Source organism: Bubalus bubalis, chromosome 20, assembly GCF_019923935.1.
Source record: "Bubalus bubalis isolate 160015118507 breed Murrah chromosome 20, NDDB_SH_1, whole genome shotgun sequence".
In the NCBI taxonomy this organism is placed as follows: Eukaryota; Metazoa; Chordata; class Mammalia; order Artiodactyla; family Bovidae; genus Bubalus; species Bubalus bubalis.
This window is the reverse complement of record NC_059176.1, coordinates 66,440,442-66,465,676: the sequence shown is the minus strand read 5'-3', so window position 1 is coordinate 66,465,676 and position 25,235 is coordinate 66,440,442. Positions and strand designations below refer to the sequence as shown.

The window sequence follows — 25,235 nt, the reverse complement described above, 5'->3', positions numbered from 1 at the left end:
ATCTTTTCAATGGGTCAAATTTTGGTTTCACTGACCTTTCTACATAGTTCTATTACTCTATTTTATTTATTTATTTTGTTCTACTCTTCTTTTATTCTTCTTGCTAATTTTGGTTTTAATTTACTCTCGTTTTCAGTTCCTAAAGGCAAAGTTGAATTCTTTTTAATGGATGTGTACCCAGGTATAAATTTCCTTCTTTGCACTGTTTCCCTATGCAAAGTTTTAGTATCATAGTAGAACTGTCCATTTTTTCCTTTCAGTTCTGTGAATAATTGTTTCATATCTTTTGGAGTTCTAATGTTTGGTGCACATAAGTTTATAAGTATCTTATTTTCTTAGAAAAGGGACTCATCAATCTATGATTTTCATCTTTGTCTCTTACTCATCTTTGACTTAAAGCATATGTGTTCCATATTAATATAGTCATTTCAGCTCTCTTCTGATTACTATTTGTATGGAGTACATTTTTCACTCCTTCACTTTAAATTTATCTGATCTTTAGATTTTTAGATCTAAAGTGAGTCTCCTATAGATAGCAGAGAGATAGATCCTGTTTTATTTTTTATCCATTATGCCAGTCTCTAGTTCGTCTATGGGGAGTTTAATTTATTTGCATTTAAAGTCATTACTGATAAGCAAAGACTTAATTCTGCCTCTTTTGCTATTTGTTTTCTGTAGATCTTACATTCTTTTGTTCCTCCAGCTTTGTTTTCTTTTCTGTTCAGTTGATTTTTTTTGTTTGTTTGTTTTGATTCCCTTCTCATTTTCTTTGTGTATATCTTAGTTATTTTCTTTATGCTTCTCACGGGGATTATATATAACATCTTAAAATGATAATAATCTAATTTTAATTGGCATTAGCTTTACTTTAACCACAAAGGTGCTTTGCACCCTTCATGCTATTAGCATTATAAATTGCATCATTTTATATTATGCACCTAATAACACAGATTTGGGACCAACCCCACGTCCAAGGAGCCGTGGCTGCCCAGGCGCAGGAGGGCCTAGAGGAGCTATCCCACGTTGAAGGTCAGGAAGGGCGGTGGTGAGGAGATACCCCTCATCCAAGGTAAGGAGCAATGGCTGCACTTTGCTAGAGCAGCCGTGAAGAGATACCCCATGCCCAAGGTAAGACAAACCCAAGTAAGATGGTAGGTGTTGCAAGAGGGCATCAGAGGGCAGACACACTGAAACCATATTCACAGAAAACTAGTCAATCTAATCACACTAGGACCACAGCCTTGTCTAACTCAGTGAAACTAAGCCATGCCTGTGGGGCAACCCAAGACGGGCGGGTCATGGTGGAGAGATCTGACAGAATGTGGTCCACTGGAGAAGGGAATGGCAAACCACTTCAGTATTCTTGCCTTGAGAACCCCGTGAACAGTATGAAAAGGCAAAATGTTAGGATACTGAAAGAGGAACTCCCCAGGTCAGTAGGTGACTGACTAGATGGACACGAGTCTGAGTGAACTCCGGGAGTTGGTGATGGACAGGGAGGCCTGGCGTGCTGCGATTCATGAGGTCGCAAAGAGTCGGACACAACTGAGTGACTGATCTGATCTGATCTGAACATAGATTTGTAATTATTTTTATGCTCATCTTTTAAATAATGTAGAAAACAAAGAGCAAAGTTACAAACAAAAGTAAAATAATACCAGCCTTATTTACCCTTACTAGATATCTTTATATCTTGATACAACTTCAAGTTACTGTCTACTATTCTTTCATTTTAACCTGAAAGTCTCCCTCTAGCCTTGGGGCAGGTCTGGTGGTAATAAAGTCCCTCAGCTTTGGTGTTTGTTTTTAATTCCTTCCTTCCTTGATCCTTCTGTTTTTTCTTTTTTTTTTTTTTTAATCAAAGTAAAGTTGATTTATAATGTTCTAATAGTTTCAGGTATACCCTTGCTGCTGCTGCTGCTAAGTTGCTTCAGTTGTGTCCGACTCTGTGCGACCCCAGAGATGGCAGCCCCCCAGGCTCCCCATCCCTGGGATTCTCCAGGCAAGAACACAGGAGTGGGTTGCCATTTCCTTCTCCAATGCATGAAAGTGAAAAGTGAAAGTGAAGTTGCTCAGTCGTGTCCGACTCCTAGCGACCCCATGGACTGCAGCTCACCAGGCTCCTCCATCTGTGGGATTTTCCAGGCAAGAGCACTGGAGCGGGGTGCCATTGCCCTCTCCGAAGTATACCCTTAAGTTTTGTCTATCAGGAAATTTATGAATTAGTTCTATTTTTTTAATTTAAGTATAGTTACTGTACAATATTATGTAAGTTACAGGTGTACAATGTAGTAATTCACAATTTTTAAAGGTTATACTCAATTTCTAATTATTATAAGATACTGGTTATACTTCCCATGCTGTACAATATTGCCTTGTAGCTTACTTTATACCTAAGAGTGTGTGCCTCTTACACCCCTACCCTGTATTGCCCATAACCCTTCCCTCTCCCTAGGGGTAACCACTAGTTTGTGCTCTGTATCTGGTCCTCATTTTTGAAGGACAGTTTTGCCAGAAAACTCTGGCAAAATTCAGAAATACAGAATTGTCTTTCGAAAAGTTTTGTCTCTACTTATTAAACATTTAATCATGCCACTGCTGCCTGGCCTCCAAGGTCTCCTATGAAGAACTGACTGATAATCTTCTCTGAGGCTCCCATATTTGGAACAAGCTATTTCACTCTTAATGGGTAAGATTCTGTTTGTGGTTGTTCACCATTTTTGATTATTTGTGACTTAGTGTGGTCCTCTGGTTTCATCCCACTTGGGGGTTCACTGAATTTCTTGGATTTGTAGGTTCATGTATTTCATCAATTTTGGGAAGATTTGGCCACTATTTATCCAAATAGTCTCTCTGCCTCTTTCTCACTCTCATCTCTTGAGACTCACAATACACATTCCACTGCACTTGACAGCTTCTCACTTCCCTTAGGCTCTAGTCACCCTTCTCCAGCCTTTTTTTTCCTTTTCTGTTCATCAGACACAACAAATTTGCTGATTTTATCTTTCAAATATCTTCAAATTTGCTGATTTTTTATTCTGCCTGTTCATATCTGCTGATACACAGTTCTAGAGAATGCTTCACTTCAAGTATTGTATTTTTCAGCTTCAATAATTCCTATCTTTATTTTTAATTTATTCATATATCATTTCCCCAATTTCCTTAATTTTTTGTGTTTTTCCTTAGCGTTTTAAAGCATAATTAAGATAGATAAAGTCTTCATGTAGTGTCTGGATCTACTCAAGAATAACTGCTGTCAACTTATTTTGTTCCTTTTAATGGGTCTTGTTGTCCTATATATCTTGTGACTTTTTTCTTGAAAATTGGATATTTTATTATTATAATGTTTAAATCTGAAAATCAGATTTTCTCCTTCCCTAGGATTTGCTGTCTTTTCTTAAGACTTTAGTAGTCCATTTGCTTTGAGATACATCTAAACTTTTTTTAAAAAAGAATATTACTTGTCAAGTGTAATCAGAAAAGTCTCTGTTTTATTAGTTCATGTTCAGCTATTGTTTTAACAAAGATGTTTTTGAATGTTAGAAACTAAAACAAAACAAAAACCCTACAAAAAAAAAAAACCCAAAACCAAACAGAAATGAGACAGAACGGCTATCTCTCCCAGCCTTCCAGTGGCACATTACTTCACCACTCAGGTATGATGGCTCTGAGCCTAGTGATCAGTGAAGGCAAAAACTTAAGGTCTACTCAGGATTTTCTGAGCATCTGTCCTGCCTGGGAATATGCATGGCTTTCTAAATTCTTCTGTATCCATGGCTACTTTTTAAACATTTTCACTGGAATATAGTTGATTTACAGTGCTGTGTTAATTTCAGGTGTACAGCAAAGTGATATGTATCAGTTACACATATACATATATACACTCTTTTTAAAAGATATTCTTCTCATATAGGCCATTAGAGATTATTGAGTAGACTTTCTTGTGGTATAGAGCAGGTTCTTATTATTTATCTATTCTATATATAGTAATGTAATATGTCAATCTCAATCTCCCAATTTATTCCTCACCCCCTTATTCCCTGGTAACTGTAAGTTTGTTTTCTACATCTGTGACTCTACTTCTGCTTTATAAATGAGTTGATTTGTACTTTTTTTTAGATTCCACATATAAGTGATATATATATATATATATTTGTCTTTCTGTGTCTGACAGTATGACTGTCAGTATGACAATCTCTAGGTTCATCCAAGTTGCTGCAAATGGCATTACTTTGTTCTTTTTTTTTAATAGCTAATATTCTATTCTGTATATGTACCATATTGCCTTTATCCATTTCTCTGTTGATGAATATTCAGGTCACTTCCATGTTCTGACTATTGTAAATAGTGTTACAATGAACACTGGGATGCATGTATCTTGTTGAATTATGGTTTTCTCCAGGTATGTGCCCAGGAGTGGAATTGCTGGGTCATTTGGTAGTTCAGTTTTTAATTTTTTAGGGAACCTCCATACTGTCTGCCATAGTGGATCTACCAATTTCATTCCCACCAAGAGTGGAAGAAGGTTCCCTTTTCTCCACACCCACTGCAGCATTTATTATTTGTAATTTTGATAATGGCCATTCTGATCGATGTGGTAATATCTCACCGCAGTTTTGATTTGAATTTCTCTGGTAGTGATATTGAGACTCTTTTCATGTGCTTTTTGGCCATTTGTATATCTTCTTTGGAGAAATGTCTATTTAGATCTTCTGTCCACTTTTCAATAGGTTTTTTTTTTTTTTTAATATTGAGCTGAATGAGCTCAATCAGCTTTGTATATTTTGGAGATTGATCTCTTGTCAGTTGCTTTATTTACAAACATTTTCCCCTATTCTCAGCATTGTATTTTTGTTTTCTTTGTTTTCCTTTAATGTGCAAAAGCTTTTAAGTTTAATTAGGTACTGTTAGTTTTTATTTTCATTGCTCAAGGAGATGGGACAAAAAAGATACTGCTGTGGTTTATGTTTTCCTGATCTTTTCTTCTAAGAATTTTATGGTGTTCAGCCTTATATGTAGTTCTACAATCCATTTTGAGTTTATTTTTGTGCATGGTATCAGAGAATGTTCTAGTTTCATTCTTTTACACGCAGCTGTCCAATTTTCCAATACCACTTATTGAAGAGACTGCCTTCTCTCCACTGTATATTCTTACTTCTGTTATCATAGATTAGGTGATCATAAGTGTGTTGGTTAATCTCTGGGCTTTCTATCAAGTTCCATTGGTTTATGTTATTATGCCAGTACCATACTGTTTTCATGTAGCTTTGCAGTATACTTTAATGTGAGGGCACCTGATTCTTCCAGTTCCTCTTTTCTCTCTCAAGATTGCTTTGGGTATTCAAGGTCTTTCATGTTTCCATATAAATTGTAAAATTTGTTTGTTCTAATTTTGTGAAAAGTGCCATAGGTAATTTGGTAGGTATTGCATTGAATCTGTATATTGCTTTGTGCAATATAGTCATGTTCACAATATTGATTCTTCCAACTGAAAACATGATATATTGCTCCATTTGTCTGTGTTGTCTTTTATTTCTTCCATAGTATCTTAGTTTTCTGAGTATAGGTCTTTTGCCTCCTTAGGTTGGCTTACTCCTAGGTATTTTATTCTTTCTGTTGCAATGGTAAATGAGACTGGTTTCTTAATATCTCTTTCTGATCTTTCACTGTTAGTGTATACAAGAGATTTTTGAGTATCAATTTTGCATCCTGTGACTTAACCAAATTCATTGAGGAGTTCTAGCTTTTTGGTAGCATCTTTAGGGTTTTCTCTGTATAGTATCAAGTCATCTGCAAACAGTGTTAGTTTTACATCTTTTCCAATTTGGATTCCTTTTATTTTTTTTTTTCTCTGCTGCAGCTAGAACTTCCAAAACTATGCTGAATAATACTGGTGTGAGTGGACATTTTTGCTTGCTACTTCTACAAGAGACCCACTTCAGACCTAAGGACATATACAGACTGAAAGTGAGGGGATGGAAAAAAGGTATTCCATGCAAATGGGAATCAAAAGAACGCTGGAGTACCAATACTCATATCAGACAAAATAAAATTTAAAGACTGTCAAAATTTAAAGAGACAGGGAAGGACACCACATAATGATCAAGGGATTAATCTAAGAAGAAGACATATCAATTATAAATATATATGTACCCAACATAGGTGCACCTCAATATAAGACAAATGGTAAAGGGGGAAGTGACAGTAACACTGTAATAGTGGAGGATTTTAACACTTCACTTACACCAATGTTCTGGTCATCCAGACACAAAATTAATAAGGAAACACAAACCTTAAAGGACACATTCAGACCAGATAGACTTAACTGATATTTATAGGATACTTCATTTGAAAGCATCGTAATACACTTTCCTCTCAAGTACACACAGAACATTCTCTGTGGAGGAAGCACAAGCTGGAATCAAGATTGTCAGGAGAAATATCAATAACCTCAGATATGCAGATGACACCACCCTTATGGCAGAAAGTGAAGAAGAACTAAAGAGCCTCTTGATGAAAGTGAAAGAGGAGAGTGAAAAAGTTGGCTCAAAGCTCAACATTCAGAAAACTAAGATCATGGCATCCAGTCCCATCACTTCATGGCAATTAGATGGGGAAACAGTAGCAGACTTTATTTTTGGGGGCTCCAAAATCACTGCAGATGGTGATTGCAGCCATGAAATTAAAAGACGCTTACTCCTTGGAAGGAAAGTTATGACCAACCTAGACAGCATATTGAAAAGCAGAGACATTACTTTGCCAACAAAGGTCCGTCTAGTCAAGGCTATGGTTTTTCCATTAGTCATGTTTGAATGTGAGAGTTGGAGTATAAAGAAAGCTGAGTGCTGAAGAATTAATGCTTTTGAACTGTGGTGTTGGAGAAGACTCTTGAGAGTCCCTTGGACTCCACGGAGATCCAACCAGTCCATCCTAAAGGAGATCAGTCCTGAGTGTTCACTGGAAGGACTGATGTTGAAGCTGAAATTCCAATACTTTGGACACCAGATGCAAAGAGCTGACTCATTTGAAAAGACCCTGATGCTGGGAAAGATTGAAGGCAGGAGGAGAAGGGGACGGCAGAGGATGAGATGGTTGGATGGCATCACTGACTCAATGGACATGAGTTTGGGTAAACTCTGGGAGTTGGTGATGGACAGGGAGGCCTGGAGAGCTGCAGTTCATGGGGTCACAAAGAGTTGGACATGACTGAGCGACTGAACTGAACTGAATTTAAGAAGCTGCAATGGAGGTGTAACTCCACAGTGCACAGCACTCTGAGGAAAAGATTTCAGCTCTTTTTCCTTAGTCACCAGCCTTGGGTGCTCAGCTGTGGTTTCAGCCCCTCCTTGGGGTAGATTTCCTAGTGGGGGTAGCTACCTGTGTCCTCCTGGGACTGCAGAGTGGGTCCCAGCATTCGCTTCTTAACAGTCCCCTTCACTTCTTAATAGAGAGAGGATTTGTGCCCTCCTAAGACAGCAGGGAAGGGTCTGAACACCCACTGACAGATTCACTAGTTGCAGAAGTTATCTGTACCCTCCCAGGACAGCAAGGCAGGTCCTACTGATGGATCTTCTAGTAGCAAGAGCTTTCTGCATGCTCCCAAGGACAGTGGAGCAGGTCGTGGCACCTGTGGGTGGATTTTCTAGTTGCAGGAATTATCTGTGTCCTCTTGGGACAGTGGAACAGGTTTCTGGCACTCGCTGGTGGATTTTCTAGTCACAGATGCTATCCTTGCCCTCTCAGGACAGTGTGGATAGGTCTTGGGTCCTGCTGTTGGAGCTCCTAGTAGCTGTACCTTTCCACACCCTTTCAGGTCAGCAAGGGGTGGGTTCTATGACCCACTGGCAGGATTCCTAGTGGGGGAAGCTTTCTGCACCCTTCCAGGTCAGCAAGGGGTGGGCTCCATGACCCACTGGCAGGATTCCTAGTGGGGGAAGCTGTCTGCACCCTTTCAGAACAGCAGGGGCAGGACCTGGCCTCTGCCTATGGGTCTGGAAGATACAGCCAGTGGCTACCTCTGGAGCCCATGGTGGTGGTGGCAACTCCTGCCCACCTCTGGAGTTTCTGTAGATGGTTTCCTGTTGCCTGGGAGTCCTCACAGGGAAAGAAGTTCTTATGGTGGTCCGCCTCTCTCCTCATATACCTCCCAAAATGGTGCCTTGCTTCTCTAGAAGCCCAGGCACCTTCTTAGTACACCCTCTGCTGCCACATCCTAACTCTTGAACTTTTCAGGCTGTTTCCTCAGCTAACCCTGGTCTTCTCCCTGTGACTGAGCTTTGGAGTCTGAGCTTCAGCACCTGACCCCCATTCTCACCAACAGAGAAGTTGAGGAATGCAGAATGGCAGTGCCAATCCTCTGTGAAGATTACTCCCCATTTTGCCTTCCATGAGCCCTTTGCTGCTCTCCCCCTCCATCCAGTGCACTTTCTCCCATGGTGAGGCGCCTTCCCAAGATGTAGAAAATCTACCTCCTTCACAGATCCCTCCCCTGGGCACAGGCCCCATCCTGATTCCTTCTTTTTCCTTTTCCTTTTGTCCTACCCAGTTACAGGGAGGTTTTCTTGCCTTTTCAGATGTCTGAGGTCTTCTGTTGGAACTCGGTAGCTGTTTTGTTTGAATTGTTCCATTTAGAGGTGTATTTTCAATGTTTCTATGCAGGGAGGTGAACTTTTCTGCCATCTTGATCCTGACTCTGTATGGCTGTTTTTTGAATGACCTAATTTTCCAAAGTGTCTCATCCCTACTTCTCCTTTGGGCCTCAGCTGGTCTACGCTATATTTCCACTCTGTATCTCTTGCCTTAGACATCTATGAGTTTGTAGACATGTTGAAGCCTTTATGAGTAGTACCTGCCTCTTTTTGTCTCTGTGTTTTGAGTTTGCTTCAGTCCTTTGGGTATTTTCCAGACAGAACATATGCATATAATGGTTCATAAATAAGATCTGCTCTGCTCCCTCCAGTGCCAGAGAACTTGTAACTGAGCTGCCACTTGCTTGAGATCAAAACTGTCCCTGCACCAGGGAAGGGATGGGGAAATGGCAGGGGAAAATGCCACAAAACTTTCCTACTGTTTTGAATATAGGTTTTTCTTTATTTGGCATTTGGTTGGTTGCTATAAGCCTTGGAATATATTCCAGGAATATATTCTGGAGCTCCCACAAAGCTGGTTCAGACAGCTTCTGCTTGTTTTTTTGATGTTTCTGTGGAGAAATAAAAACTTGGAGTTTCTTAGTCTGCTACTTTGCTGACATCACTCATCAATAAAGAGAACTTTAAAAGCAATAGGAGGAGGCGGATGTTTAAAAAGGTAAAGCATAAATTAATGAACAGAATTATGATGAAAAATTAAAGGCTAGCTCTTTAAAATGTATATATATACACACACACATATATATATAATAGATAAATATTTCTTGATGCTACTGAACATAATTATAAATGAAGAAGGGAATGCAACAATATATTGTAGAAGGTAATGCATATGTGCATGTTAATGAATTAAATGTCTAAATAAAAAGGATATTTTCCTAAAAAACATGAATTTTTAAGACTGATGTAAGAAGAAAATCTAGAGAATCTACAGATACCTATAAGTATAGCAGAAATTACAGCCATGTGTGCCAGGGTGGAAAATGACATTCAAGAGGCTTTTCAAAGTACCATGCATCTACAAAAACATTTTATGTGTAGTACAGTTGACCCTTGAACAATTGGATTTGAAATACACAGGTCCACTTAGATGCAGAATTTTTTCAATAAATATACACTATCACACTGAACAATCCACAGCTGATTGAATTTGCAGATGCTTAACCAAGGATATGGAGGGACAACTAAAAAATTATATGTGGATTTTCAACTGTGTGGAAGGTCAGTGCCCCAAACTCCCCACAGTGTTCAAAGGTCAACTGTATATGTCTACAGGTAAATTTTAAAATACTTACAGGAATATCAACTCAATTTAGGAACAGAGATTTAACATATGATATAATTTATTACAGAACATATAAATACAGAGAAATCTTCTTGATTCATATTATGTCAAAACACAAAGAGATCTAATGTATTCATATATTTAATAGAATCTACATGATATATATGAGAAATGTGTGAGAAGACCCAACATTATCACCTAACCATTGGATAATTTACTACTGAATTTCATTGAATTGGCTCATGGTTCTTGGAATCTTTGTCCAAGTTATGACTGTTAATAGAGGTCAGAGTAATGAGGAGAGGCAGCTAAATTGGGGATAGATTTCTTGGTAGAGTTTCCAGCCCTCCCTAAGAGAGATCAGCATCTTCAAGCTGATCTCTAGAAGGAACTGTGGATGTGGCACACCTGGAATGCGGGTGGTGGGACAGTGGAGACTGAACAGGGCTTGGATATTATTTGAGGAAAGCAGGCAGATTCCTGGGGCTCACCCAGGATCTCCACAGGAAAAGGGAGGACCTGCAGCACTCCTGAATCCTATATACCAGGGCTGCATGGATGGGTGGAGAGATGGAAGGTGTCCACGAAGGACAGAGCCCTAGAACTAAAGAAATTTTTCCAAGGGACTCCATAGAATAGAAATGTATCCTGTGCTCAGTCTCCCCACCCCCAGTGCTGGTCAAGGGGCCTCCTGGAGTAAAGCTCTGAACAGAGCCAATTCCCCATATGCTCTCGGTCCAAAGAGCATGAAACCAAGAGAAAACAGTACAGTTCCAGTAATATTTTTCTTATTTATTTTCCCTCCAAACCTGCCCCCAAATAAACCTTCAAAACCAGAGGAGGTAATATATAGGTCATCAAGGTAGGCTGGGAGGGGACAGAGGAAAAGCAGAGGCACAGATGCTGAGAAATCAACCATCCTTCCTTTGCCATGACAGGCTTCCAGCCTAAAATGGGGCTGGGCCGTGCAAGGGAAAATATTAATTCTAAGTCTGCATTTAATATTAGACATTGAACTAAGAAGTCCTGTATAACAAAAAGATGGGAAAAGACTATTCTTAAAACAGTGGCACAAGACTTCCCTACAGGTCCAGTGGTTAAGACTACCTTTCAATGCAGAGGATGGGGTTCCATCCCTGGTTGGGGTGGGGGGGGCGTGGCTAGACTCCCACATGCCTGTGGCCAACAAATCAAAACTTCATACCTCACTTAACAGTGTTTAGGGGGATAGTGGGGGACAAACGAAACCGCACTAGCTAGATCACAAGATATATTTACACCAATAAACCAGCTGTCAACAGATTTTTACAAGAATTATAAATTAAGCATGAGCAAAGCAAACTTAATAATTTCTTAAGTGTATTGCCCACCATGATAAAATAGGATTTATCTCAGGAATTCAGGGATAGATCACAGTAGGAAATTATACATCACAGTTATAGGCTACAAAAAGGAAAATGATCATATATCTAGAAATTGAATTAACAAAGTCTCTTCTTATTTCTGATATGTAAAAAAGCCATGGAGGGTCAGCCATCTGATTTATAATGAGCTGCTGAAAATAAATTCCATAAATTGGTGATATTTTGTTATTCAACTCATGACCTAGTTCCCAGAAAATGAGAGTATGTATGTATGTCTGTATATAATGGAAGTAAAAGAATGAGTTCCAATTACATTATACTGAGAGTGCAAATCATCTTTCCTGATGATTTGCAAGAAGCACTCCTACTATAACGAAGAACCAGGGAATGCTGCACACTGTTATCCCCAATTGGTTTTCATTTTCTGGAAGTTGAAACCAATGAAACATAACAGAAACATGAGTAAAACCAATAAAAATGAAGATTAAAAACCCATTATAAGCAATATGATTATAAGACTAAAATCCTCAAGAGTATTTACTAAATAATTAGACACAGTAAGAGATTAGCCTGGATAGATATGATAGTGGACAAGTGTATCAACAAAGAACGGCCATAAACAAACAGATGAATAGCTTCCCCACATACCAATGAGTTAGAAAGATAATGTAAAAATGATCCCAGTCCTAACAGCTCCACACTTATAGAAACAGGAAAAATCTTAGAAAGAAATGAGTGATTGTCTATGAATAAAATGACAAAATTTTACTAAAAGCCATGACTGAAAGCATGCAAGAACACACGTGCCACAGGTATGTAGGAAAGACTGACCACCATTCAGCATTTGGTCTTCTCAAAGTCATATTTATGAGCATAATTCCAACTGACATTTCACATTATATTTTTAGAAATTTTGAGAATGCAAATGATCCTAAAGCTCATGTGGAAGAATAAACTGGTAAGTACTGCAAAAAACAGCTAACCAACCATTTGAGAAGTAAAAACACTGGACAGCTGCCTCACAATCGTACACCAAGATAAATTCTGATAGATTAAGAATCTAAATAGAAAATATAAAAATAAAGTACTCCAGAAAGAAGAATTGGAATTAAGCTTAATCCTCATACTGTACTTTTTTCTACTCTAGATTTTGGGATGTAATAATAAACAAGAAACAGGTTCTTTTCTCAAAGAATTTATATTCTAATGGTGGTTTCCCCACCATCAGGGATAGGAACAGAGTCAGGGAATTAGAAATGCAATAAAATGACAAGTTCATGTCAGATATAGATAAGTGCTATGATAAAAATAAAGTAAAACAAGAGAGTGTAATAAAAAAGGAATAGGTGACCAGAGTAAGACCAGGTGAACTGCCTTCAATAATATATTTACACTGTGATGCTAAAAACACGAATATCTAGAAACAACATATTGGATCAAGAAAAGAGCATGTGCCAAGGCCCTAAAACAGGGACATCCTTGACTATTTCTGAAGAGCAGAAGGAAGGTATGCACACTGCAAGCATGATGAGAGAGAAGGACAGTTGTAAAACAAGAGCAGTTAGGATGGCAGGAGCCAAACCCTCTAGAGGGAGAGGATGCCAAGGTGAAGGTGACTCCTGAAATGCCCAGGGACCCACTTTCCACTTTGAGAGAAGCACAGAATGAGAAGCAGGCATGTGGGATGGCCCCTTTGTAAATGGCAAGATGAAGACGTTTCTGTGTTTTTAATTAAAGTATAGGATAACATCATCAAATGTGAATGAGGAGTGATGCCTGAAGTGAAGGTATGAAAGTGTTCTTAAAAACAGGGGAAGAATTAACATGATTAGGGAGAACAGATGATTTTATGAGCCCAAATTTAAAGAGAGACAGGTGATTTTCTCCATCCTTAAGGGATGAAGTACATATATTGATAGATTATTTACAGTAGCCTAAAAAATGATGAAGTTCAAAGCAGGTGTTACAACCCTAAAGCTAGCATGTAATTTATTGTTGGTGGGAGTAAAGATTGGCATAATCCCTCTTGGAAAGCAATTTATCAATGTTTCTTACTTAGCTAAAAGTAATTTGGAGGCAATGACTAAGTAAGAGTTTGGGAATTAAACACACCTGCACTCCAATTATATGAGCCTTATTAATTCTGTGAAAGTGTGACTCACTCAGTCCTGTCTGACTTTGCGACACTATGGCCTGTAGCCAGCCAGGCTCCTCTGTCCATGTGATTCTCCAGGCCAAGACGACTGGAGTGGGCTGCCATTCCCTTCTCCAAGCGATCTTCCCGACCCAGGGATTGAACCTGGGTGTCCTGCACTGTAGGCAGACTTATTACCATATGAGCCACCAGGGAAGTTACTAATTGTGTGGGCTTACAGCTTTCCTGGGAGAAAAAGGTGTTTGGCCAGAACCACCCTATAAAATACTGTTTTGGAAAAAGATAGCAGTCAAACCAGTGAGATGACTTAATTTGAATCTCCTGAAATAAGTTCTAGGTTCATTTTAACATTGCATGAACTTTCTAAGTAAAGGAATGTCAACTTTAACAATTTCAAGTCATATTCAACAGCAAGTAGGAATTTCACAAGATATTTTCCAATAAATTTTGCAGTAAGCTTCTCAGGCACAACATGGCTACATTGTTTTGATGAAGATGACTCAACCTCAGACTCCCAGGATCTTTTCAGAGAAAGTCAAGTACTATTTTATGAAATCATTACCAACTCCTAGCATCAGGATAAAAGGTCCAAAGACACAAAATTCATGGCTTGAAGAAAAGATCACATTACAAAGTACTCTCAGTGGGGCAGGTAAGATATTCAATGTCATAAGGTGATTGGTTGACTTGAAAAAGAAGATGGGAAGACGGGAGAGGAACAGACAGCAAGAGAACTTCAGCCTGGCACCAAAGGAAACAGAAAGATCGTCTTAGGAACAGGATCAAGCCTTGTGAGCCTCTTGGCAGCCAAGATCCTCCTAGTTCCTAAAAAGGTTTGGCTCCTCAAAGGAAATTTTCCAATAGCCCATGTCTTATTTTAAGATGGCATGTATGCCCTATTCAGAGCATTCCCTTACCCCATCTGGTGATGTGATGAGTACCAGAGGTTTGATTCACTGTCTCATTCAGCTGAGCCGAGCAGGTAATCTCAAGGTAGTATCAGGCCAACATAGGGGTTGTAAGAGTCATTGAAAAGGAGTTCATGATTTAAAACAACCTTTTATCACTACATGAACGTGGTCCCTCGCCAGCATCTTTGTGACTGACTACTTCTGCAGAGTCATCAGAGGAATGGATTAATGACTTCCCAGAATAAGTCTGAGATGACGTACAAACCCACATCATGGAGAGCTCATCCCCAGCCAGAGATCCTCTTCTGCTCTTGATAAAGCAAAAGCCCTCGATGATCTTCTGCTGTGATGGCTAGACACATCTGGGAAAAGGAGCCCAGAGGAGCTAAATGGTGACTAACCTACCAGCTTGAGCAACTGCAGGATACTTGAGGTGAAGGCCAATCCCAGTCTCCAAAGAAAAGAAGAACTCAACCTTAAGGTTCCAGGGACACAGGTCAACTAGCTTCTTAGGACACAGCCAGTAGGAAAGTAATCTCTGTTGGGTTGAGCCTTAATGAGCAGTGTTTTACAAGCAGGAGACTGACAAGCCCAGTGCTCCACGAACCTCCTTGTGGGTTTAATCCACTCAAGTTCTCAGCTGCACCAGACCCCCTCCAGGACCAGGCACTGGTAGACCTATTTGCTAAAAGGATACAAACACTGGCCATCTTTTTCTTGCCGTGTCACCAGCGTGATCCAGAAAGTACAACAGTAAAAAGAGAAGAGAGGGAAGTTAGGAAACCCTACCAAGGGGAGGATGCAGGGTGACATTCACACTATGTTATCGAAATACACAATACATATAGTATGCCTGAGAATATCTTGTGGAATATATAAATGGTACTTCAGTTCACACAGAATAACACTGAATATGTAGTTAGATGAATTTAATTAAATTATCAGTATGTTCAAGCACTAATGTGCCTTCTGTCCAAAAACTCAAACTATTTCAAATTCAAATTAATTTCTATAGCTATGTGAGCTTTTTTAAACTGAAAGCAGAAATTTCTAGATTAGCCAGTTTCAAAGGAATTTAGATGGCACATTATAGCTGATATACACATGTGGAAAATGGTCTGTTATTTAATTTCTTTTCTGACAGCCTGTATAGCTCCATATGTAAGAACTGTTTAAAAAATATGAGGTTCTAAATAAATATCTAGGGGCTGTATTGACATTTGTTGTTACTGAGTCACGAAGTCATGTCTGACTCTTTTGTGACCCCATGGACTGAAGACCACTAGGCTCCTCTGTCCATGGGTTTTCCCAGGCAAGAATATTGGAGGGGGCTGCTATTTCCTTCTCCAGGGGATGTTCCCAACCCAAGAAGAGAACCCACATCTCTTGCACTGCAGGCAAATTGGTTCCACTGTGCCACCAGGGTAGTCCATACTGAGATCTACTGTCGTTCTTCAGTTGCTAAGTTGTGTCCGACTCTGCGATCCTGTGGACTGTAGCCCACGAGGTTCCTCTGTCCATGAGATTTCCCAGACAAGAATACTGGTGTGGGTTGCTGTTTTCTTCTCCAGGGGATCTTCCTGACTCAGGAAGATTCAGGAATTCAGGAATTCATATCTCCTGCTTGGCAGGCAGATTCTTGAACACTGAGCCCCCTGTAAAGCCCACTTGAATAAAAACAGCTATGATTTGGAAATCCATTTACTGATTTAAGAGGCTATTTGAGATGTGTAATGAATGTAAATTTCACTTTTGTTGTTATTGTTTAGTCCTTAAGTCCTGTCCAACTCTTTGCTACCCCAAGTTCTGCAGCACTCCAGGCTTCCCTGTCCTTCACTATCCCAGAGTTTGCTCAAATTCCTGTCCATTTGAGTCAGTCAGTCAGTTAGATGGATGCTATCTAACAATCTCATTCTCTGCCACCCTCTTCTTTTGCCTTCAATCTTCCCCAGCATCAGAGTCTTTCCCAATGAGCTGGCACTTTGCATCAGGCTGCCAAAATATTGGAACTTCAACTTCAGCATAAGTCGTTCCAATGAATATTCAGGGTTGATATCCATTGGGATTGACTGGTTTGATCTTGCAGTCCAAGGGACTCTCAAGAGTCTTCTCCAGCACCACAGTTCAAAAGCACCAATTCTTCGTCACTCAGCCAAGAATGCACTCTTTATGGCCAACTCTCATATCCATCCATACATGACTACTGGAAAAACCATAGCTTTGACTAGACAGACCTTTGTCGGTAAAGTGATGTCTCTGCTTTTCAATATGCAGTCTAGGTTGGTCACAGCTTTTCTTCCAAGGAGCGTCTTTTAATTTCATGACTGCAGTCACCATCTGCAGTGATTTTGGAGCCCAAGAAAATAAAACCTGTCACAGTTTCCACTTTCTGCCCATCTATTTGCCATGAAGTGATGGGACCAGGTGCCATGATCTTAGTTTTCTGAATGTTGAGTTTCAAGCCAGCTTTTTCACTCTCGTCAAGAGGCTCTTTAGTTCCTCTTCACTTTCTGCCATAAGGGTGGTGTCATCTGCAAATCTGAATTTGTTGGTATTTCTCCTGGAAATCTTGATTCCATCTTGGCTTCATCCAGCCTGGCATTTCACATGATGTACTCTGCATGCATGCATGCTGAGTTGCTTCAGTCGTATCCAACTCTTTGTGACCCCATGGACTATAGCCTGCCAGGCTTCTCTGTCCATGGGATTCCCCAGGCAATAAAACTGGAGTGGGTTGCCATTTCCTACTCAGGTGATCTTCCTGACCCAGGGATCAAACCCACGTCTCTTATGTCTCCTGCACTGGCAGGCAGGTTCTTTACCACTAGTGCCTCCTGGGAAGCCTCTACATATAAATTAAACAAAAAGGGTGACAATATACAGCTTTGTCTTACGCCTTTCCCAATTTTGAACCAGTCAGTTAGTTGTTCCATGTAAGGTTCTAACTGTTGATTCCTGACACATATGCAGGTTTTTCAGAGGACAGGTAAGGTAGTCTGGTATTCCCATCTCTTTAAGAGTTTTCCACAGTTTGTTGTGATCCATACTGTCAAAGGCTTTCATGTGGTCAGTGAAACAGATGCTTTTCCGGAGTTCCCTTGCTTTCTCTGCTGCTGCTAAGTCACTTCAGTCGTGTCCGACTCTGTGTGACCCCATCGACGGCAGCCCACCAGGCTCCCCGGTCCCTGGGATTCTCCGGGCAAGAACACTGGAGTGGGTTGCCATTTCCTTCTCCAATGCATGAAAGTGAAAAGTGAAAGTGAAGTCGCTCAGTCGTATCCGACTCTTAGCGACCCCATGGACTGCAGCCTACCAGGCTCCTCCGTCCAAGGGATTTTCCAGGCAAGAGTACTGGAGTGGGGTGCCATTGCCTTCTCCTATGATCCAACAAATGTTGGCAGTTTGACCTCTGGTTCCTCTGCCTTTTCTGAACCCAGATTGTATATCTGAAAGTTCTTGTTTCATGTACCGCTGAAGCCTAGCTTGAAGGATTTTGAGCATAACCTGACTAGCATGTGAAATGAGTATAATTGTTCAGTAGTTTGAACATTCTTTAGCATTGCTCTTCTTTGGGATTGGAATGAAAACTGGCCTTTTCCAGTTCTGTGGCCACTGCTGAGTTTTCCAAATTTGCTGACATATTGAGTGCAGCACTTTAACAGCATCATCTTTTAGGATTTTAAATAGCTCAGCTGGAGTAAATTTCACCAGAGAGTTTTTCTAGATAATTGTAAAAAGTTTACTATTAAAAGGATCCCATAGCTTATTACTAATTATTATTTAAATTCTATATTAAAATTTACAGTCAGTATTAGCTGTTACATAATTTTAATCTCTTGGTTTTTCTTATTCTTGCCTGTTTTATGGTGTGAATTCCAACACTTTCAAATGGAGTTTGGAAATTAATTACAGTTCTTTCATTCATATTGTATCATCTTGTTTGCTATGGTCCAAATGTTTATGGTCCCTCAAATTCATATTTGAACCCCAAAGTGGTATCAGAACGTGAAGGCTTAGTTCATGAGGGTGGAGCCCCATGAATGGGATTGGTGTTCTAATAAAGGTGACCCACAACACTTCCATCAGGTGGAGATACAGTGAGAAGGCTCCTGGCATGAATGAAGATGCAGGCCTTCCCTGGACACTAGCTGCTGGCACCTTGATCTTGAACTCCCAGACTCCAGAGAGTGAGATATAAGTGTCTGCTATGGGCATTTGCTAAAGCTATCTGAGTGGACTCAGATATTGTCCTAACAGAGTGAAACCTCTTTCTTAGATACACTAAATGTACTCTAACCCTGATGAGAAAATAAACAACATAAAAATAAAAATGGAGAGAACCCAAGCAGCAAGAAGCCAAGAAGGCTGAACCTAGTTTTCATTGATATCTGCTTCCTATGCTTTGCCCCCACTCCACACATGCGCATGCACACACACACACACACACACACTCTCTCTCATGCACACACACACATTCACACACACACACATTTCTACCCACATTTTTGGGGAGGGAGGACAGGTAAATGAAGGACATGACTCTCCATTGTATGCTTACATGGCCTCTGGATAATCTTTTGAACAACTGATTTTTTTACTTGTCAGAATTTCAAAACTTTTCAACCACATCTCTCACTTTCAGGCAAAAATACAAAATGCTGAAAATATCCCAAGGAAACATTATCTAGATTCTTTTTAGAGTAACATCATGGCTTAGTTGACCTGTGCCACTTTTTTCTCTTACAGTTAAGTCTGATTTTTGCTAAAATTCCAAATCTCATTCTATATACTGGTGTTTTGAGGAAGTCACTTAACATTTTCCAATTAAGGCAGTGTTCAATAATTCCCTTTACTCTTCCCAAAGCACTAAAGTTCACAGTGGTATGGATTTAAATATACATTATTATGATTACTCTTTAGGCCTGTTGGAGTCTTAGTCAAAGATTCACAACAGGGACTTCCCTGGTGGTCCAGGGGTTAAGAATCTGCCTGCCAATGCAGGGGGCCCAGGTTCAACCCCTGGCCTGGGAACTAAGCTCCCACTTGCTGCTGAGCAACTAGGCCCATGCACCACAACTACTGAGCTCATGCTGTAGAGCCCACAAGCCGCAATTACTAAGTTTGTGTGCCACAACACAGACCTACGCAGCCGTAAATAAATTAAATGCTAAAAGAAGAGTCACAACATTTGGAGATAAACCTTTGCTCCAAGATAACCACCTATGCCCCATTCCTGACGGTGAGGCAGACATACTCACTCTAAAACAAAACAAAAAGCAGTGCTAAGTCAACATGAGAGACACAGATTGCTAAGGTCACCATGCAGTGAAAGTCAAAACCACGAACAACCAGCGTGGTGGAACATCACGGGAAGGCTTGGTGGCCTCCAGGATAACCCGGGAAGCCCAGGGATCCTCAGGGCTCCAGAGAGCAAGCGGTCTGGTTTCCAAATTCACGAGACTTCATTATGAGACCTGGCGAGAGGTTATTCTCACCAGGAAGCCTCATATTTACTCATCCCCGTAAATATTGGTGGTGCACCTCATAAAGCTCTGTGGAGACCATACCGTATGTCAGCACACATAGACCTTTTTTCAACTCTGCAAATGGCTTTAGGAAACTTTACTGAAAGCCTCTAAAGTATGAAGGTGATATTAATTATAGGCCTTTGTGGTTATGATATGGGAAATCTGTCCTGAGGGAATCTGTTCTAACAGCCCAGTTACATCAACTCAATCCAACTCTCAATCAATCTCAATTTCACTTGCTTGAAAAACAGCCTTGCTTTATAGTAACAGTAATGCTCCAAATCTTAGATTTATAAGATTCTTCTTCTTCAGAGTTCAGAATGTTTCATGGATGTCTCTTAATTAATCGGAGGACATGGCCTCACTTAATATAGTCAACTCCAGTGAAACTCAAGGCCAACGTGCCATGCAACCATGAACCCAGCCCACAGGGCAGACAGACCTGAGCCCGTACAGCACCGTCCCGTCAGGGTGGAGGCGGATCATGCGGTTCTTCACCGTCACTCCGTGCACAAATGACTTTTTGTCATTTAAGAAATATGTGTCAGGCACCCAGAGCTGGTCAGCCACTCGATTGTCCAGCGTGAGGTTGAGAGGGATCCCAGAATAGGCGAGCCTTTTATCTCTCCAGTATTGTTGAAAATACATGGTCAAGGTGTAATCCTGGGGGGAAAAAAGAAAAGAAAAATGGAGTTGGTGTTCAACCACAGGCAAGTTTCCTCCACAACTGGCCCAATTCAGGTTGGAATCCATGAGAAATGGGTTATTTTCGGACAGGGTTAGGAAGCAGTGGTTGCTTTCTTGTAAATGCAAACACTGGTTTTAACAGGTGTACATCATGTCTATAAGCACTCTGTTTTATTTAGGTAAGAAGCAGACTAGACAGATTGGCATTTAAGAGACACCCTAAATAAAAGCCAAAAAAAAAAGTCATCATAAAATTAGAGTTCTGGCAGGGAACCCAGGCATTAGCCTAGGTCCTCCTCCTCCCACCAGGCATACCTATGCCTGAGCAGCCAACAATAGGCCAGTCCTGGCTACAAACTCTCAGCAGTTTAGACTCTTCCTCTCCTTCCTTCCACCCTCCGCACAGCTGTAAATGGAATCCTCTAGAAAAAACCACCAGTTGGGGACAGGATGACCTCTGCAGGAGGTCTCTATGCATCACGTGTCATATTTCCCTCTCCTTCTAGATTGCCAAGGCCATTACTACACACTAATCGGGCCCAGTCATCACCTCTAGAGGAAGATACTTAGAGAAAATGGGACTAAAGCCGGATGTGGGAGGAGGCACTAGACTAGGTGCAACCCCCACAAAATAAGCAGCAAAATAGGCAGGTGACCCCATGTTTTTGTTTTGCAAAGTAGTTAGTGAAATAAGAAAGTGGGGTGGAGGAGACAAATCAGAGGCTGAGCATGGAAATTCTATTTTTAAAATTCTATTCTTTTTGGCAATCACTATTCAAGTCCAGAGTGATCAAGTCTAAAAACCCACTCATGGTCATGGGACATCCTGAACTGCATTGTGGAAGGATCCAATCTGAAAATCCAAAGGAGTCAGTAAACTCTCCAGCCAGGGAGGAAGAAATCACTGTTGTTACAGGCAGGAGCACGTGGGCTCCACACTGGCAGAGCACATCCGCTGTGCAGGCAGTGAGGGGCAGACGGCAAACCAGTTGAAGAATCTTTCCCATACATGGGTCTCCTGACATCCCATCCAGTTCTCGCCACCTCACAGGGCAGTTCTCAGAGCTGCCCGTGTCACTGATTGTTGCTGGCCACAAGAGTGCTGGAGCAGAGGAGCCTCCAGAATGACAAAGCACACCCACACTCCCCTCCAGGTGCCGTCAAAGACAGAACCAATACATGCTTCACAACTACAAACAAAAGAAAGTTTAAGCCAGTGGGCCCATAAAAAATCAGAGAGGGGGAAGCAAAAATTGCAAAAGGCCTGAGGAGCCCTTTTTGTTATATTTTTTTATTCTATTCATACTCGCTCAGTCATGACTGACTCTTTGTGGTCGCACGGACTGTACCCCACCAGACTCCTCTGTCCGCGGACTTCTCTAGGCAAGAATATTGGAGTTGGTTGCCATTTCTTTCTCCAGGGGATCTTCCCGACCCAGGGAGTGAACCCAGGTCTCCTGAATTGAAGGCAGAGTCTTTACTGTCTGAGCCACCAGGGAAGCCCTTTATTGAAGCTTTATTGCAACTAGAAAGAAAGTTAGCATTTGAGTGGATGCGAAGAAACAGGCATTTTTCCCTGCTCACTTCCATGGCAAAGGTCTGTGCCTGGTATTAACTGTGTGACGCCCCCATACACACACACACACACACACACACACACACACACACAAAGTCCCACCACCAATTAAACATTCTCAGAAAGCAGGTGGTACTGAAGCCTTGGTCAGCTAGACACAAGGCAGGGGAATGAAAAGTCACACAAGAACTGTTGCTTTTACTGAACTGATGAGAAACCCCAAGGAGTGCAGTTTTGCTGGAACATTGGATGCAAGAGGGGGAAAGTATAAAGTGGTGGGCAAGGCTGGACTGCAGCAGTGACCAGAAAGTGGAAAAACTCGAACACGGGCTCCAAAGCCAATGAACACTGACGGTTTCTAAGCAGCAAGTGACATAACCATGTGTATCAACCACGTCTTTTCGTTTTTGATTTCTCATGCTTTAACATGCACCCTCCTCTTGGTGTCTGCTGGTGACAAACTCTCTTTTCAACGAGAGCTGTCTCCTTATCTCTTGGCCTTGCCATGCCTGAATAATAATGAAACCTATGTTTTAAATTCAAGCTGAGGGTGAAGAAGATCAGCTTTGCAATGGTGAGTTCAGTGGGTAACAGGGAGGATGAGCAAAGCCCTCAGTGAGTGGGAGATCCTGTTGGGAGATGATGAGGGCAGACAGAGAAAAGGGATCTTGGTTAGCAAGCCACAAGTAGTAGGTTTGATGCAGACCCTCAGGATGCGGACGGGTCTGTAAAGTTCACAATCATGTCCCAGCACTACCATGACATCAGTAAATGTAGGTGATGCATTTTAAGTGAAGCATGCAAAGTTTTGGTGGCATAACAAGATTGAGGTAAATTAGCAGGAGCAGCTAAAGGATTTTCAATTTAAATATAAGTCTCTGAATTGCCTTCTTTTGAAATAGAAGAGGTTCATCTGTTTCTCCCCTGGTTTCTAAGCCCTCATCCCACGCCCGAGTCGTGAAGTCTAGCACCGCTCTGCCATCTCCCTTCCAGCTGGTGCTCACGTGGGCTGCCATGCGGGTGGAGGCGCAGCCATGTGTCAGCTGGCCCTGGGAGCCCAGCTGTCACTCAGCCTGCAAGCTCAGAGCAGGGTCTAATTTTGAGTTCTGCTGCTCTCCACAGCGTTAGCAGCACCGCTCAGTTCTGGTCTTGGGTGTTTGCTGAGTGACTTGACGGGACTGAGGTGCAGGAGAGCTTAGGAAACACAGAGATAAAAAGTAGCAGCACTTAAATGCAAATCTGCTGCATGGCTGTGCCTTGGAAAGCAAGGGCGCTGGGACTTCAGCAGGACAATACTCAGCATCTCACCTCATTCTTCTGTCGAGAAAGAAGAGGTGGATGAAGGAATAAAGGTGGATAAAGGAGAGGTGATTGCACCCCCTCTGCTCTCTTGGGCAGTTGTGGGGCCGCGGCGCTGACTCCTGGGAGGGGTGTTAGGGAACACCGTTCACATTGCCAGCAGCAGCTAACATGTTTTGATGACAACAAGGGCCAGGCCTTGTGCGAGATCATCTTATTTAAATACAAGGCAGGGACTGCTGCTGCTCTCATTACCTTATGAAGAAGGAAATATTTAGAGAGTTTATATACTTTGCCTCCCCACCCCCAGTTACACAAGCAACTGGGGGAACTTGGATTTGAAGTTGAGGCCGTCTCCCGCTTGAATGGCACTCAGCCTCTCAGCCCTGGTGGGGTTCTGTGCAGCACAGAGAAACCAGCCCGGTGGGTGAGGTCTGCACAGACGTCCCCGAGAGGGGAGGGTGCAGCCATGTACAGTAGCTTTCTTCAGGTGAGTGAAAGTCGCTCAGTCGTGTCAGAATCTTTGTGACCCCATGGACTTTACAGTCTGTGGAATTCTCCAGGCCAGAACACTGGAGTGGGAAGCCATTTCCTTCTCCAGGAACTTTTTTTCAAAGGGGAAGAATAAGAACTATGGTACCACTAAAGCCCCTCATCCTGCAGACACTCAGCACAGCTCTCTGTAGACAGACGCCTTGTGAAGGTCTGTTTCCTCCAAGGGGTGGTTTCCGGGTTTGGAGTGATCTGTCCTAGATCAAAGAACACAGCCATGAGGAGATGAAATCTATGTGGACTGGCAAGTCTGCCAGCACTGGATTTGAGTCTGTTCTCAGAAAAAGAAGAGACCTTGAGACTGTAAAAGCTCCAGGAATCCACAGAGATCTAGATGGCAATGGGCTAGAGGGGAAAAGCAGGAATCATGGACTCCTCAGGGAACATAAGGTAGAGGTAGGGAAGTAAGCTTTTGGTCTTTGACCTCAGCCCTGGAGGTGGACTCAGGTACAGTCCACCCTGACAGCACTCAGCTTTCTGTTTAGGTACAAGTCCAACCATTGAATGAGGCTGGCACTGGGAACTTGGGAGGCCCTGATTAAAAGCATCGGTTTCCTAGGAGACAGGATTTAGTGGAGGAAGGACAGGCAGTGACAGGGGACAGGGAAAATGCAAGTGTATCTTCATCCAGATTTCTCCAGGCCACTGAGAACTGGGGCTCTCTAGGGTATGATGCATAAATGTGAGTTTTTCAGTTTGAGTTGGTTCAAACTATGATAGCTCATTCAGATTTCCCAGCTGGCACTAGTGGTAAAGAATCCGCTTGCCACTGCAGGAGACACAAGAGACTCAGGTTTGATCCCTAGGTCGGGAAGATACCCTAGCATAGGGAATGGCAACTCACTCCAGTATTCTTGCCTGGAAAATTCCTAGGACAGAGGATCCTGACAGGCTACAGTCCATGGGGCCACAAAAAGTGGACACAACTGAGTGACTGAGCATACAAACACAACAGCTCATTAAAATCACTGGGTAAATAAATAGCAGTAAGATTCTCCCTGAACTACCTCCTAGATTAATGGATATAAAAACAAAAATAAACAATTAGGACCTAATAAAACGTAAAAGCTTCTGCACAGGAAAGGAAAAAATACACAAGATGAAAAGAAAACCCTCAGAATGGGAGAAAATAGTGCAACTGAAAAAGGGTTAATCTTCAAAATATATAAGCAACTCATACAGCTCAGTATCAGAAAAACAAACAACCCAATCAAAAAACGTGCAGAAGAC

The 25,235-nt window shown here is 41.5% G+C and overlaps 1 protein-coding gene across 2 annotated transcripts in view; it reads right to left on the bottom strand.

Annotated features, from left to right (window-relative positions):
• The window catches only part of GABRB3 (gamma-aminobutyric acid type A receptor subunit beta3), a 280,666-nt gene that overhangs the window by 68,605 nt on the left and 186,826 nt on the right, over positions 1 to 25,235 (bottom strand). For both annotated transcript variants that reach the window (XM_025271652.3, XM_025271654.3), the window contains exon 4: positions 20,334 to 20,554. In XM_025271652.3, the coding sequence (XP_025127437.2) occupies positions 20,334 to 20,554 (221 nt within the window). The remainder of the gene's footprint in view (positions 1 to 20,333; positions 20,555 to 25,235) is intronic.